General features: G+C 41.9%; 1 protein-coding gene across 1 annotated transcript; it reads left to right on the forward strand.

Annotated features, from left to right (window-relative positions):
* The first annotated feature begins 657 nt into the window (after nt 1–657).
* On the forward strand, nt 658–10,249 carry Msmo1 (methylsterol monooxygenase 1). Its single transcript, XM_032918756.1, has 5 exons — nt 658–963; nt 4,300–4,448; nt 5,451–5,577; nt 7,927–8,081; nt 9,222–10,249. The coding sequence occupies exons 1-5, from the start codon at nt 709–711 to the stop codon at nt 9,415–9,417; spliced, it is 882 nt and encodes a 293-aa protein (XP_032774647.1). The 5' UTR covers nt 658–708; the 3' UTR covers nt 9,418–10,249.
* The last annotated feature ends 6,018 nt before the right edge of the window (nt 10,250–16,267 follow it).

Raw genomic sequence — 16,267 nt, forward strand, 5'->3', positions numbered from 1 at the left:
GACCTAGCTTTGCAGATGCCCACTGCTATACCTAGCTTTTATGTGGGAGCAGGGGATCTGAAGCCACTCCTTGTGCTCAGTCAGCAATCACTATGTAGGAGCCTTCTCCCCCGGCCCCTAACTGAACCTGTGGGCTGTGGGGGACTGTTTAGCTTTGTTGTTCTATGAACTGACTATGAATGGCCTTTAATATTGTTTCCACCAGGTTTTTCTAAAGCACCCTCTGTCCCTTTTTTATCACGTGTTGGGATGCTTTTTGTCGTTTCACATTTGATCTCAGGCCTTGCTGACAAGCACTGAGGACTGTTTGTTCCTGGCAGAACGTTTACACAGTCACTTTGGGCAAATTTCTTGGTTTCTTTTGTATTTTAAGCTGTGTGCATATGTGTGCGGGCATGTGTGTAAATCAGAGGATAGTTTTGTAGAGTGAGTTCTGTCTGTCTTTACTTGGGTTCCAGGGATTAAACTCAGTAACTTGAGTGGCAAATGCCCACTGAGCCTTGACAGTCCAAGCCTAATGTTAGTTTGAAAATCTCTTTAAAGTTAGCTCGGAATTCCCTTCCCACTGTTCTTTGAGAGTAGAAAGGAGCATTTAGTTTTTAACGCAGTGTCTACAAATGGAGATGGTAATAGTATTCGGTCAATGTTTTATGTTGTGTATCTGTTTACTTACTATAGGAATAAAAGGCCCCTCGCAGAGATTTGAAAATGGCCATGAACAAAAGTGTTGGTCTCTTCAGCTCCGCATCCCTGGCTGTAGACTACGTAGATTCCCTGCTGCCTGAGAATCCTCTGCAGGAACCCTTCAAGAATGCTTGGGTCTATATGTTGGACAACTATACAAAGTTCCAGATCGCAACCTGGGGCTCCCTGATCGTTCATGAGACGATCTATTTCCTGTTCTCTTTACCTGGCTTTCTATTCCAGTTTATACCTTTCATGAGAAAGTACAAGATTCAAAAGGTGAGTATGATGGGCTTGTGACCAAATGCTGTAATTGGTGTTTTCCGAGAACATTGAGCTTTGAGAGACACAACAGTGCTGTTCAGTAGAAATAACTGAAGCTGCTTGCATAGCTTAAGAAGGTCATAGGGAAGTTAATGTTCATGATATGTTTTATTTAACCCAGTAATGCGTGGCCATTCCACCAACTATCCCCAGTTAAACTGCTTCATGGGGCGTTCTGGTGTTTTACCTTTCACAGTCTTGTGAGCACCAGTGTGTGTTTATGCTAACCTTGAGAATGCTTGTGCCTTGTGCTGCTAGGTGGCAGTCTGTTCACAGTACCTGTGGGTCGTAATTGATGGTGTTTCAAAGAATTGTCTGTAAAAGTGGGCTTTAGGAAGCTGTAAGGCTTCTCTAATTGCGGTTCATAAATTCTGATTTCAGCATGCTCACAGCCCTGGATTTAACCATCGGCCCACCTATATTTTTTTCTATCCCCACCTGGCACGGACAGTCACCAACTACCAAGAACTTTTTATAAATGCCACCATTGGGTAATCTAACCAATCATAACCAGCTAAACTCGAGCACACAGCAGTGGCAAAAGTAGATATTGAGCATTGAGCATTCGTCTGGTTCGCTGGGTGTGCAGGTCATATCTCGTCAGTCTCTTGGCTTTGCAGCCTCTCCCAGTGAGTCACTGTAAGGAAGAGCTCACACTGGTTCCAACGCAGCTAACCTAGGCATTGGGGTACCTTGGACTCTAGGCCAAGAGGAGAAAAGGGAAAGGGAATAAAACAGAGAGGCAGCCCAGAGGCTGCTGTCAGCCTTTGTCAAAGTCAGAACATTTCCAAGGTGCTTTTGATGAAAGGACCAGAGCTGAGAAACAACTCAGAGTGCCATGAATTCTGAGTCACTGAAGTGACTCTGGCCATTGTGTGTCACCACTGATTCATTGAGAAGTAAGGCTGAGTCACCATGTGTCTACCTCCTCCTTTCTTCCTCCTCCTTTCTTCCTCCGCTGCACTCTATAGTGACTGCTTGGTCATAGGTGCTGGTACCCTTTCCAGAGGAGAGCTGTTTGCGCTCAGGGTGTGTGGGTGGCCTTCAAAGGAAGCATGGCAGGAGAAAAGAATAAACCAGGCTGAGGATGTAGTCCATGTGGGCGTGCTAGCCTAGAACAGTCAGTACAAGCACATGTACAGAAACCACGAAACCCACACCCTAATTGGTTCCACCTAACGAAAGGCTGAGTAGAGTCCCGCCAGTTTCACCAAACTCCAGGCTGTGAATTTTTCAGTACTTAAGAAGTGATGTCCAATCAATACAAACTCCTAACATAAAGAGAAGAAAGTAAAGCTTGTAGCTGCGTAGTAGAGGTTTGCCAGCCTGAGCAAGACCTAGAGCCGGGTGCAGGCAGGAGAATCTCAGTGAGTTTGAGCGCAGTCTGGTCAGTCAGGCCACTTAGTGAGACCTGTGTCCAAGACAGCGACAATACAGAGTAAAGCAAAACAAAGAAAAGAAAGGCAGACAGACCCTGGCACAGATCCTCCCATCCCCATGGCACAATTAATTAAATGGAAAAAAATGGCGGAGGCCACTTCTGTTTGTGAAATGTGACCCACATGCTGTGACTGAAATGTATACAAAATGATTCATGTCTTCTTTTCTGTGCTTTAGAAAGCCCAAGATAACACACTCAAGAATTATATTAACACGTAGAACACTTTTTAATTAAAAAAAAAAAAAATTACCGCTGCCTCCACATGAGGTGTGGTATACACATGTGATCCTAGTGTTTGAGTGGAGGCAGGAGGATCAGGTTGAGGCCATAAGAGGCTGACTCAAAAAATATTGCACACCTCCTCCCTAACCAAAAACAAAACAAAAAGAAGTGAGAAAAGGGCTAGAACGATGGCTCAGTGGTTACGAACACTGGCTGCTTTCCCAGACAGCCCGCATGGCGGCTCACAGAGGTCTGTAGCTCCAGTTCCAGCCTCTGGGGCACCAGGTATACCTGGTGCACATACATGGAGGCAAAAGACCCACACACATAAAATGTGTGTACACAGCACTAAGCGCTTTCCACTTCGAAGTGACTACACAACTGGACAGTCATTCACGCGCTTGCGAGTTAGAGGAAGGTCGCTGTGAGTGCCAAGTGAAGCAGACCTGGCTGGGATTGTTTCTTAAGGAAAATAAAAGCAAAATCACATTTTGATATTTTTCCTCACAAGAGAAGTTAAGTAGAATATCTCTGAGGTCCATGGCCCCAGTGGGGTTATCCCTTCATACTGGGGGTACAGATGTGCATATTAAGTAAGAACTGGTAAGCTCTGGTATTTACTGTAAGCTAGGCATACATTTAAGTGTCATCCTAGCCGGCTTGCACATATATAAACAACAGAGCCTGCAGTTTTATTCGTTGTAATAGTAGAATAACAGTAGTTGATTATTCTAGTCCCACACTAAGGAAGCCCGGGTCTCACATACGGTCGGTGCCATTTTCTGCTATTCTCTTTCCACCACCGCCCCCTTGCCCCCAGCTTGGTTATCTTTCTACGTAAACCTACCTAGGAAACTAAAGATGCCATCCCAGATAAGCCTGCGTCTCATAGACTTGAGGACTGAAGTGGGGTCAAAGATTCCTTCGAGCAGAAATACAAATGCAGTCTAAAGCTACTGTGTGTCGTTCACTTGTTTTACTGCTAAGGAAACTGATGTCACCGTGAGCATCATAGCTGCTTAATTAGTTCAGTATTTTAGCCCAAGCCTGTAAGGTTGATTCTTAGATTAAGGATTCATTTTGGTTTTGTTTCGTATATATTTTATTGTTTGTATTTTGTGTGTACACACATCAGGAGGTCTTGAGATTTTAAGAACAGACTCTCACATCCCTTTTTGTCTTGAACATGAAGTTCTCATAGCTCTGCCACCATGTGTATACAGAAGGTACTTATTTCTACGGATGAATACCACTGAACACTGGATCCAGTGAGTGCCATTGTAGTAAAAGCTCCCAGCTCTACTTGTGCAGACTTTCCATGGGGCACTCAGTGTAAACGGAACAGAACTTCTTTGAAGGGTCCCTTGGGCAGCTAAGCCTGGGTAGCTTCTTCTGTTGCTTCTTACGTTGGTTTTGGGTCCCTGTTACCCTATTTGTTAACGACAATTTTTACACCTGTTTCAAGTAATCATAAGATCACTTGCCACGCAGTATAAACTGAACACAGCACAAGACTGAAGGATTGTATACATATTAGAGAAACTTTGAAGAATTTATTTCTACCTGTTCAGCTGATCTACCGATAGCAGACTACTTTTAAATATTGTGATTTTTTTTTTCTTTTATAGGATAAACCAGAAACCTTCGAAGGCCAGTGGAAGTGTTTGAAAGGAATTCTGTTTAATCATTTTTTTATCCAGTTGCCTCTAATTTGTGGAACATACTATTTTACAGAGTTTTTCAATATTCCTTATGATTGGGAAAGAATGCCAAGATGGTATGTCAGTGATCATTTGACATTCATATTCATTCATGGTTTATTTTTTAATTACATTTTGCTTATCGATAATGTTTATCGTCTCCATTTGGGTAATACCCTGAAATTTATTATGTCCTGATATAACTGAATATACATGTACCAGAACCTAGGAGCACTGTTTGGAATGAATCTTTTAAACAGGATGTGGTAGCACACACCTGTGGTCCCCTCACTCGGGAGGAGAATGAAGGTGGGTAGACCTGAAGCTGCAGACTCCTCCTGGGCTACACAGCTCGTCCATAGCCTGCCTCAGATATAATGAGGTCTTGTTTCAATAAATAAATAAATAAATAAATAAATAAAGTTGAATTCTTTCTGAACCATGTAAATGGTTTTTTGTTATTCGCTAAACAACAGTACAATGGTTACACATCGTGTATGTTGTTAGCTGTTGTGAGAAATCTAGAGATAAGTACATGAGGGGATTACAAAGACTTCCTACTACTAAATATTTCAGTATTTAAATAATATGGTGGAGCATATTTGTATAATAAATTATTTTCCATTATCTCATTTAAGTTAAGTATTTCTGTGATGGATAAAGCAACGGCTTTACTGTTAACTTCAGACTGGTTTTTAAACTGGGTTTGTACCCAGGTCTTTGGCAGCATAAATCTAATGGAAATGGGTTGACACTCCTTAACCTCCCCTTCACGTTGGAACATGTCGCCTCATCTGCCAAGTCTCACTGTGTGGCCCTGGCTGGCTTGGAGCCCAAGCTGTCCTCAAACTCATAGAGGGAGGGCTACCTGCCTCTGCCTCTGCCTCCCAAGAGCTGGATTTAAAGGTGTGAGCTACCACCCCCAGCTCAGCTCTCTTGAAGCTGGGAGAATTTGATGGGTAATAGATGCAGGTAGATTTCTTACCAATCAGAAGGTCTAGTGACGGGGGCCAGGTTTAATGTCCGAGCAGCATCCTAATCTCGGTTACTTTGTGCTCATTGCTGTCTGCCTCTCCCAGGTATTCCACTCTGGCAAGGTGTTTGGGCTGTGCAGTCATCGAGGATACCTGGCACTATTTCCTGCACAGACTCCTTCACCACAAGAGGATTTATAAATACATTCATAAAGTCCATCACGAGTTCCAGGTATGTTAGAATCTACTGAAGTGGGAAAACCTCGTTTATTGTTTGGGCGTTTTAAGAGCTATCAGTAGTATTTTGTCTCATGTCTTCTTTTTTTCCCTTTTTTGAGTTTTATTATGTGTGTATGTATGAGCATGCACACACAGGACTTGGTGGGTAGGATACATGTAGGGTCAGAGGACAACTTTGTGGAGTCAACTCTCATATATATATATGTATACATACACACATACACATATACACACACACACACATATATATATAAATTATATATATAATAATATATATGCACTTGAGTATATGTGTGTTCATCCCATGTTCAAAGGCTCTCAGAGCTAGAAGAAGGTGTTATATCTCCTGGATCTGGAGTTAGAGGCAATTGGTGTTACCCAATATGGATCCTGAGAACTGAACATGTATCCTCTTGTAGGAGAGCAGGTGCTTTTAACCACCAGCCTATCTTTCCAGCGCTCTCCCTTCCACTTCAGAAGGCTTTAGAAATCAAAAACAACTGCAGGCTGGCATAGCAAACATCTTCACCCATCCTTACGCCCTGAGCCAGCTCTCGGTCCCCTTTATTTCTTTACTATTGGCATAACATGATGTGCATGTACATACAGAGCCATGCCTAATGATTTCCTTCAGTGTCAAACTGTCATGGCGGGACCTGGAGAGATAACTGAATGGTTATCTTCTTGAAGAAGATTGGAGCTCAATTCCTAGCACCTCTATTAGGCCACTCATAGTCACAGGCACCTGTTCTCATGTGCACACATGCACACATACCTGTAATTAAGGGTAGATCTCTATATGATTCATGGTAAAGGGAGACTTTGAAGACTTACACAGAGTAGTTCTGATTCTCATTCTCTCATCACATCAGGACGTCCTGATAGATGCCTGGCAGATTGGAGGTGGGAATAGTAATACTAGGTTTACATAAGTGAGATTAGTAAGCAATAAGCACTTACTATTTAAACTAAAGCAATTCCTCAGGTGCAGTACATTTTCAGATGAGATATTTAGTTTTTAAGGCAAGTTCCTTTCCTGTAGGTCACAGTGGATACCTGAAAGCACAGATAAGATACCATGCTAAATAAGACAGCTAAAAGTGACTACTGGGCAGGCAGTGTGTTCAAGATATAAACCCTGGACAGAAGTGTCATTGGGAGGGCTGAGACTGATAGGACATTACACAGAACGATACATAATTTAAAACATTTCTCAAGTGTCTCCACTTAGTACTTTAGGACAGTAGTTAATCTAGGGTAAATGTAACCTGGGAAAACAAAATCATGATTGAGGCTGGCCTACTGTGTGTGCATGTATAGGTGTCCCCTTGTGGTACAGATTTATAATTAAGAGCTAAGGGCCTAGTGACTTGAGTTTGATCCCCGAATCCCACAAAGTGGTAAGAAAACTGACTCCTAAGGGTTGGCCTTTGACCTGAGTGCACATGCATATGAACACACACACACACACACACACACACACACACAAATAGGTAAATAAGTGTTTCATTAGAGTTGAAGTTAGATAAGAGATAATACTAAGACATTCATATCACTAGACCTTTTCATTGGTAAGAAATATGCTGAGAACTGTTACTGTCATTTGTATATGTATAGCTCGGCTATCATCATTATCTATACAAACAATATAATTTTATAGAACTATGTATAAATTGAATAATTAGGATTCTCCTGAGAAAATCAACACAAAGCTAATATGAGTATGGGTTTATTTGAAGTCTGGAACTATGTACCTATAATCCCAACACGTAAGCTAAGACAGGGATATCGTGAGTTCAAGGCCAGCTTCAGCTATGTAGATCCTGTCTCAAAGAGAAAAACATTGGTTTTTCAGTATGAGGTCCAAGGGTTGCAGAGATAAAAGCTGGAAAGTGAGGCATGGGCTCTGTAGCTGTCATGTGAATCCCTTCTTCCTTGGGAAGCCTCATTCTTGCTCTTGAGACCTCTGACTGCCTAAGTGGAGAATACAGTCTGCTGATTCAGATACTGGCCACACCGCAGCACAGCTGGGCCCACACCACAGCACAGCTGGGCCCACACTGCAGCAGCACAGCTGGGCCCACACTGCAGCACAGCTGGGCCCAAACCACAGCACAGCTGGGCCCACACCGCAGCACAGCTGGGCCCACACTGCAGCACAGCTGGGCCCACACCGCAGCACAGCTGGGCCCACATTGCAGCACAGCTGGGCCCACACTGCAGCACAGCTGGACCCACACCGCAGCACAGCTGGGCCCACACCGCAGCACAGCTGGGCGCTAGCAGGCTGACACATGGATACCATCACAACACAGTAAGGAATTCTTACTCTGTGTCTTAGGCTCCATTTGGAATCGAAGCAGAATATGCACATCCCTTGGAAACCCTAATTCTTGGGACTGGATTTTTCATTGGAATTGTGCTTTTGTGTGATCACGTAATTCTTCTGTGGGCATGGGTGACCATGCGTTTGCTAGAAACCATCGATGTGCACAGGTGAGTGATGCTTTTGTTCAGGTAAAAGGCATCATTTTCCTATTTTCTGTGTGTGTTGGTGTGGTTGTGTGTGTGAACGCATGTTTTTATGTGTGGGGGTATATATAAACTTGATCTAGGCAGGGTTTCTCAGTCAAACCGAAAACTTGCTAGCCAGCTTGTATCTGTGGCTATCCCATCCCTGCCTTTTGAGATTTAAATTACAGGCAGGCCACCCAGCTGTTTTGTGGGTTTCTGGAGACCTGCGCTCCAATCCTCAGGGCCTGCATGAGAAGCATTTTAAGCACAGCCATCTCCCATGTTATATTTTAGCAGAGGACCATAATCACTGAGTAAGAGTTCAAGCAATAGGTGTTGTTATGGGCTGATGCACTGCGTGACAACAGTGTACATCTTGTGTCTTGTCAAGCAAAGTGCTGAGTGCTGCAGCGAGCCCAGTCCCAAGCGAGCATTGAAGCCTGGAGCCTCTGCCATGCTAGGTCGTTGCTGGTCTCTGGGTAGGGCTGACTAAAGCCTGCACTTAGGGAAGCCGCTGCTTGTAATATATACATGTTTTAGATGCTTCCTTCCCACAGACTGGAGACAGGAGAAAGAGTTATAGCCAATTTTAGATACCAAGATTACAGAGAGAAGACCAAACAAGATTCTTTTTGAAGTCATTTATTCTCCCAACTTAAACAGCACAGTAGCATTTTAACTTTTAAAATACTTGATGCTAATTCCACACAACCTTTCCTTACCACAAGTAGTGTTATGCACTTCACCTTTCATTCCCTGGTGTCAGATTTCCATTATCTTTTAAGGTTGTCAGGTTCCCTACCAGGTACTGTTTTCTGTAAGTTCTGCTGTGGTTGCTGTTGTTGTCCTTCCAGCTGGGGCCTCAAAGCCCATGCTGACCTGCAATTCACTTGTAACTCAGGGTGGCCACATACTGACCGTCCTTCTGTTCAGCCTCCCAAAAACTGGGGCTAGAGTGTCTGCCGCCGCACCCTGCCCAGTTTTTATCTTTTGTAAGCCTGTGAGGAATTCAACAATGTGGGTAAAGAGGACTGTTACTTGTTAACGGGCCTGTGACTGTTAATGAAAATACCATTCATTCGGCATGTGTCTCGTGAGTAACCTGCGTCCTTTGCATTTCAGTGGTTATGATATCCCTCTCAACCCATTGAACTACATCCCTTTTTATACCGGTGCTCGGCATCACGATTTCCACCACATGAACTTCATTGGGAATTACGCCTCCACCTTCACGTGGTGGGACAGAATCTTTGGGACGGATGTCCAGTACCATGCCTACACTGAAAAGATGAAGAAGCTTGGGAAAAAGTCTGAGTGAGCACCTGCTCTCCGCCTTCCTCGACTGCAGCTGGCGACTAACATTGCTTCTGGGGAGCAGAACTAAGCACGTGACTCGGCTGCTGGTGATAGGAACATTAACAACCTTTAAGTACTCTGCCGGATGAGAACTCTTCTGCTGGACACCCAAGATCTGTAAATGTGGGAACAGAGAAATAGATACATAAGTACAGTTTTCAGGAGGAGGTTTTAAAGGCCATATTGCCAACATCACCGAAAGGTTTCAGGAACCCGAGGAAGTGTTAATGTACAACTCACCACTTCACGCCACCCGAGGCTGAAGTTGACGTTGCCTTTTAAGCCTTTTTACATACACTGGCCATTTCAGAAAATTCTCAACAATAATGTCTGCCTTCGAGTTTAAGTCATGGTGTTTTTTAGAATTGACTTGAAATGAAAATATCACAAAGTGAATATATCAGCTGGTGATCGAGTGACTGAAACCCCCCTGGTCTGCGGTTGACCAGTTCAGGACTATTCTTTCTGTGAAGGATTGTTTGATTGTATCTTTATCAGCATCTTGTAAATCGGCTCATTTCCTACGTGATGTACATAGAATACTATAACTTAAAGACTTTCAAGTTACTTGGGGCATTTTTAAATTGAGGAGCCCCACTTCTGATGTCCACCCCCTTGTCTTGTGTGTCAGGTGGTCTCGGAGCTTTGTGAATTCTCTATCTGCACCTGTCAGAGCTGGTGAAATAAATGTGATTTTTGTCCGATCCTCTGGTTTTCAGCATTGAAGATTAGCTGTCATGTTTTATTCTTATAAGGAAAAGCACAGAAATCATTAAAGTAAGTTTTACAATGAAGGAATGGTTCCTTTTTTCTTGCTGAACTTTGCTGGTGGCTGCACTGTGTCCACAGGTGGTTGATCTGTAAGGGGAACTCCATTGACCCAGGGAACAGTTTGCTGGCCTTAATTGGATTTCCAAACGGGTATAAGGAAGTACGTTGTAGGTCACTCACTATATCCCAGTCCTTAGGTTTTGGGTTTTTTCCTTTCATACAGACTCTGTCCATCTTAGGTTGATCTTGAATGTGTAATCCTGCTTCAGTTACCTGACCATGACCAGCTAGGCATGGTTTTGGAGAGGTTTTTATTATGTAGCCCAGGATGGCCTTGCTAACATCCTCTTGTCTCAGCCTTCCTGCTGCTGACATTGTAAACATGAACTACCATACTCTGCTTGGCCACATTTGTTTCAAACTTTTATTCCATATCTGCCTCCCATGTACTTGTGTGTACTCCATGTATTCACATGTACTTGTGTGTGCTCACATGTGCTTGTGTGTATACACATTTGTTTTTTTACTTCTTTGAAGCAGCTTGGGGCAGAACATCAAATTGTTCTGTGCTGTTTGGTTATATGACATCACCTGTAAAGTTTCTTTTTAGTCTTTGCCTTTTACTCGAACTCCTGTGGAATACACAAAACTGGGAGGAAAGCTACTTCTGTTAGAAATGGTGGTAAGTGTGCTAAAATAAGTTGGTGCATGGGCTGGAGAGATGGCTTGGCGGTTAAGAGCACTGGCTGCTCTTCCAGTATGTCCTGAGTTCAATTTCCAGCAACCATATGATGGCTCACAACCATCTATAATGAGATCCTATGTCTCTTCTGGTGTATCTGAAGACAGCTACAGTATACTCATAACTTAAACAAATCTGGGAAAAGAATAAGTTGGTGCATGCTGAAAGCACACACTTATTTTTTCTCTTCTCAATGCTGCAGATCAAAACTAGAGACTTGTGTATGCAAGGCAAGCAGTCTACAACAGCGATTCCACCAAACTACATAATATGAGCTGATATTCTCTGAGCACTTCCCATACTCTTAAAAGGCATGTTCTCATTTCTTTTTTTTCTTTGTTTTTGTTTTGTATTTTTAAAGGATTTTTAAAAATTGTTTTCTGCTTCATTGACATTTAATCAACTTCTTTCATAAAACAGGAAGTGTAATCTACTTAGACATCCTCACAAATACTAAGAATGCATTTTATTTTAGGGATAAGAGTCATGAGAATGAATGAGAGGGGTTATAGCTGGCACCTTAGGGCCACGTGGCATCCATAGGGTATTTTTTATCTCAGCAGCGACTGGTTCTAGTGTAGCACCACACCACGTTACCCCTAGCTATCCTCTAGCTCCGGTGGTCTCTTAGTCCCCCATGGCTAGCTGCCCTCTCCTGGCTGGCCAGCCAGGAACTCTCTGGTTCCGTGTGGTTCTGTGATCTGCTCTAGTCCCAGAAGCAGCTGACCTCTCATAGCTCTCAGCCTCTGCTCTGTTTTCATTCCCAGCATCCACCCCCTAATTCTCCCAACAACCCATTAAAATCATGACTCAACAAACTGTAATTTAGCAATCTGATGTATATGTTAAATTCTCAATCCATAATATGTCCACACAATAAACTCATAACCAATTGATAAAGATATAAACCGCCCACATAGATAAGACAAATTGACCCCCTTAAGAAATACTCATAACTACCTATGGCCATTTAAGGCCACACGGATCTGTGTCATCCTTCTCTGCCTCTATCTTGGTTCTCCTCTCTTTTTCCTCTCTCCCTTTACCAAACTATGGGCCCGCCCCACTTTCTCACTGTCCAATTACAGGCCTCGGCTTAACTAGTGCCAGCCTTCACCTGCATACAGATACCGACCTATAGAGAGCGAAGTTCTCTTTTTGTAACTTCTGGTTCAATTTGAGACAAATATTTAAGCACGCGATTATACTGAAGAACCTGAATTTCAGTGAGTCATGTGAATCAATGCCTCTAATTTCTTTTTTTTTTCTTTTTTTTAAAGATTTATTTATTTATTATATAAGTACACTTGTAGCTGTTTTCAGACACACCAGAAGAGGGCATCAGATCTCATTACAGATGGTTGTGAGCCACCATGTGTTTGCTGGGATTTGAACTCAGGACCTCTGGAAGAGCAGTCAGTGCTCTTAACCACTGAGTCATCTCTCCAGCCCTCTAATTTCTTTATAGCTTTCATTCGCCATGACTTCTACAAGCCTGGCAATGTTATATGTAAAGGATGCACTCTCTTCTTAGAACAAATATTCAGCTTGGAACAGAGGAGAGGTAGCAGCAAGCAGTCTGCTCATCAGTTGGAGATGACATAGAAAGTATTTCTGAAGTGAGTGGGGTCTTCCCTGGAAAGTGAATGAAAGATGAACAGGGTTGATAAAGACAGTGGGAAAGAATTTCAGGCAGAAGCCCCTCTTCTTGGTATTTTGTCATTTGAAATCATAGCTTTGAGGACTAGTATTAGTATTAGTATTTTATTTTTAGCAGCAATATTTCTGTATGGAAATTTGGTCTGGATGCCTAACCATCAAAATATGTGAAGGAATGGTTGCTTTGATCAAGAGAGTGCAATTCTTAGTTTTACATTGCTTCCTCTCTTGATAGGGTAGCCAGCCCTTTGGAAATCACATTATATATCTCCCATTTAGAGTCTACAGGATAATGACAGAATGATTTATTAATTTAGCATTTAGCTCATATAATGGCATACGAATTCTACATCTTACTAGTTTCATCCTTGAATAACAATACCAGCCATATGACAAGCTGTTGATATATGTCTAATTGTCCCAAAGATAGTCATGGGAAGGGTAAAACTAAGTCCCTTTGGATAAAGTCTTGGAAAGACAGATCCTGCTTCACTTTCTACAAGGCTTTAAGGTTGCCAGTATTTACAAACTTTGGCATACCAGGTCTTTCAAAAACAAGAGTAGGGTCTTGTTAGATTAGAAATATGCCCAGATGTTGGCACATGCTATACCACAATAGAAACTATACCGCTCCAACATTCTACTGACAGAAAACAGTCACCATGCAGGAACAGAAAAGAGGTGATACAACTGTACACTCTACAATCAAACCAAATTACATTTAAATCATAGTTTTATGTGATGTAATCAAATTCCTATCTTCTAAAATCCTCTATTTCTTATGTGCAAAAACAAAAATGTGTTTAGTAAGGTTTCCTGCTATGTTGGGGTCTCAGTGAAAAGCTGTTGCTGTTAAATTATAATAAAGCTTTCTTTTACCCTGCACTAGATCCGGCACTGCAGTGCCCCGAGATATCTGGTAGATATCTTCATCTCAGTCAGCAAAGCCTCTCACCTGCTCTGCTCCATCCCATATCACACAGCCAATGGCTTCTCTCTGAGCCGGGCAACCATCTCTCTACCCATCTAGTTCCCAAGGCAGGTCGCCACCATGCCAGAAATGTACATCCCAGTTCCGTGGCAGCTTAATGTCTCTGGCCGCCACATACTCTCTTAAATCACCATATGAAAGAACACACAACACAAAAACCTCTGGTCCAATTGATATAATTGCCCACCTAAACATATAAAGCTCTGTACACACCCACCCCTTAAGAATATTTATAACAACCTGTAAATGTGCAGAGAGGAATCTTAACATCAGCCTCCATGTTCTCTCCGCTGCTTCTCCTCCTCTTCCCATTCCAGTCTCCTCCTCCTTCCTCAAACTTCTCTCCCGCCCATCCTTCCTTCTCATCCAATGACAGGCCTCGTTCTATCTTGTACCTGCCCTCACCTGTATGACATCATCCTACAAAAAGCAAATGAAGTAAAGGATATATAATGCCAAGCAGGCAGGAAGGACTAGATAAATATGCCTCGAGAGTTCACCTTGGTAGATTTTTCCTTTGAAGAGTATGAAGTGTCCTTCCTTATCTTTTTTGATAACTTTTGGTTGAAAGTCAATTTTATTCGATATTAGAATGGCTATTCCAGCTTGTTTCTTGAGACCATTTGCTTGGAAAAAAATTTTCCCAGCCCTTTATTCTGAGGTAGGGTTGGTCTTTGTCACTAAGGTGCATTTCCTGTATGCAGCAAAACACTGGGTTCTCTTTACGTATCCAGTCTGTTAGTCTATGTCTTTTTATTGGGGAATTGAGTCCATTGATGTTAAGAGATATTAAGGAATAGTGATTGCTGCTTCCTGTTATTTTTGTTGTTAGAGGTGGAATTATGTTTGTGTGGGTATCTTCTTTTGAGTTTGTTGAAAGATTACTTTCTTGCTTTTTCTAGGGTGTAGTTTCCTTCCTTGTGTTGGAGTTTTCCATCTATTATCCTTTGTAGGGCTGGATTTGTAGAAAGATATTGTGTAAATTTGGTTTTGTCATGGAATATCTTGGTTTCTCCATCAATGTTGATTGAGAGTTTTGCTGGATACAATAACCTGGGCTGGCATTTGTGTTCTCTTAAGGTCTGTATGACATCTGTCCAGGATCTTCTGGCTTTCATAGTTTCTGTTGAGAAGTCTGGTATAATTTTGATAGGTCTGCCTTTATATGTTACTTGACCTTTTCCTCTTACTGCTTTTAATATTTTTTCTTTGTTTTGTGCATTGGTGTTTTGACTATTATGTGACGGGAGGAGTTTCTTTTCTGGTCCAATCTATTTGGAGTTCTGTAGACTTTTATGTTTATGGGCATCTCTTTCTTTAAGGGGAAGTTTCTTCTACAATTTCTGGTCCAATTAGGAATCTATTTGGAGTTCTGGATGTTTTGAGACTTTTATATTATGTTTTGCATCGATGTTCTGGCATCTCTTTCTTTAAGTTAGGTGGTAAGTTTTCTTCTACAATTTCATTGAAGATATTTACTGGCAAAGTTGGGAATCTTTGCTCTCTTCTATAACTTAGGTTTGGTCTTCTCATTGTGTCTTGGATTTCCTGGATGTTTGAGGCTAAGAGTTTTTTGCATTTTATATTATCTTTGATGGTTGCATCGATGTTTTCTGTGGTATCTTCTGCCCCTGAGATTCTCTCTTCTATCTCTTGTATTCTGGTGGTAAGGCTTGTATCTATGGCTCCTGATCTTTTCCCTAGGTTTTCAATCTCCAGGGTTGTCTCCCTTTGTGATTTCTTTATTGTTTGTATTTCCATTTTTAGATCCTGGATGGTTTTGTTCAATGGAATGTCCAATTTTCTTAGATATATTTCCTCCAAGGTTATTCCTTCCAGTTTCCTGTCCATAAGCCCCCACTCCCCCTCTCCCCATTTCCCCCCAGATCCCTTTATTGGTTGTAGCCAGTTTGCCAATTTCTACCAAGTTGGAGCCTAATGGAGGAGTTGGTTGGCATTTTCTCCACATCCTTTCAATACTTCATCTGCTGTCACCTCAGTTTTTTTTCTTAGCCATTCTCTGTATTGACATGCACTGGATGTGTCTCTCAGAAGAGAGATCTATATCAGGAATATCTTATCAAGGGTTGTTTTGAATAGCCATTGAGTTGCATTTTCCATATCCCTGGATACTAAGGATGTTTTTGGTCATCGTTTCTGTTTAATTTGAGTCTTTTGGCTTTTTTGTCAATGGCCATTTTTTCTGTGATAATCCTCAGCTGAGATGAAGTAATTGTTTTATGTGTTACTCCATTGTGTAGATATATACCACATTTTTTTGAATCCATTCCTCTGTTGAATGAAGGGGATCTTGTTCTTTCCAGCTTCTGTATTATAAATAAGACTACCATAGGTGGAGCATGTGTCTTTTTTTAATCTTTGGGTAGGGTTAATTTGGCTCTCTGGTTGTAGTCTAACAATGAGTTCTTTTTCTCCACATATTTTGGATATTAGCCCTTCTATCAGATGTGGAATATCAGGGTTGTTTTTGAAATGACTAAGGATTTTGTCTTTTGGCCATTTGAATCCTGTTTGGTTTGTTTATTTTTTTTTGTCCTTATTGACTAACTTTTGAGTATTTCCTTTGCCTTACAAAATTTTGTTTTTGCAGTTTTTGTCCTAAGTCCCATTTTTGTTTTAGCATTCTTT

Source organism: Rattus rattus, chromosome 13, assembly GCF_011064425.1.
Source record: "Rattus rattus isolate New Zealand chromosome 13, Rrattus_CSIRO_v1, whole genome shotgun sequence".
In the NCBI taxonomy this organism is placed as follows: domain Eukaryota; kingdom Metazoa; phylum Chordata; class Mammalia; order Rodentia; family Muridae; genus Rattus; species Rattus rattus.

Excerpts from the sequence above, each read along its gene's own strand:
- Msmo1 (XM_032918756.1), top strand. The coding sequence starts at position 709 with ATGGCCATGAACAAAAGTGTTGGTCTCTTCAGCTCCGCATCCCTGGCT. Across the intron at positions 5,578-7,926 it reads AAGTCCATCACGAGTTCCAG|GCTCCATTTGGAATCGAAGC; the intron begins GTATGTTAGAAT and ends TCTGTGTCTTAG. Across the intron at positions 8,082-9,221 it reads GAAACCATCGATGTGCACAG|TGGTTATGATATCCCTCTCA; the intron begins GTGAGTGATGCT and ends TTTGCATTTCAG.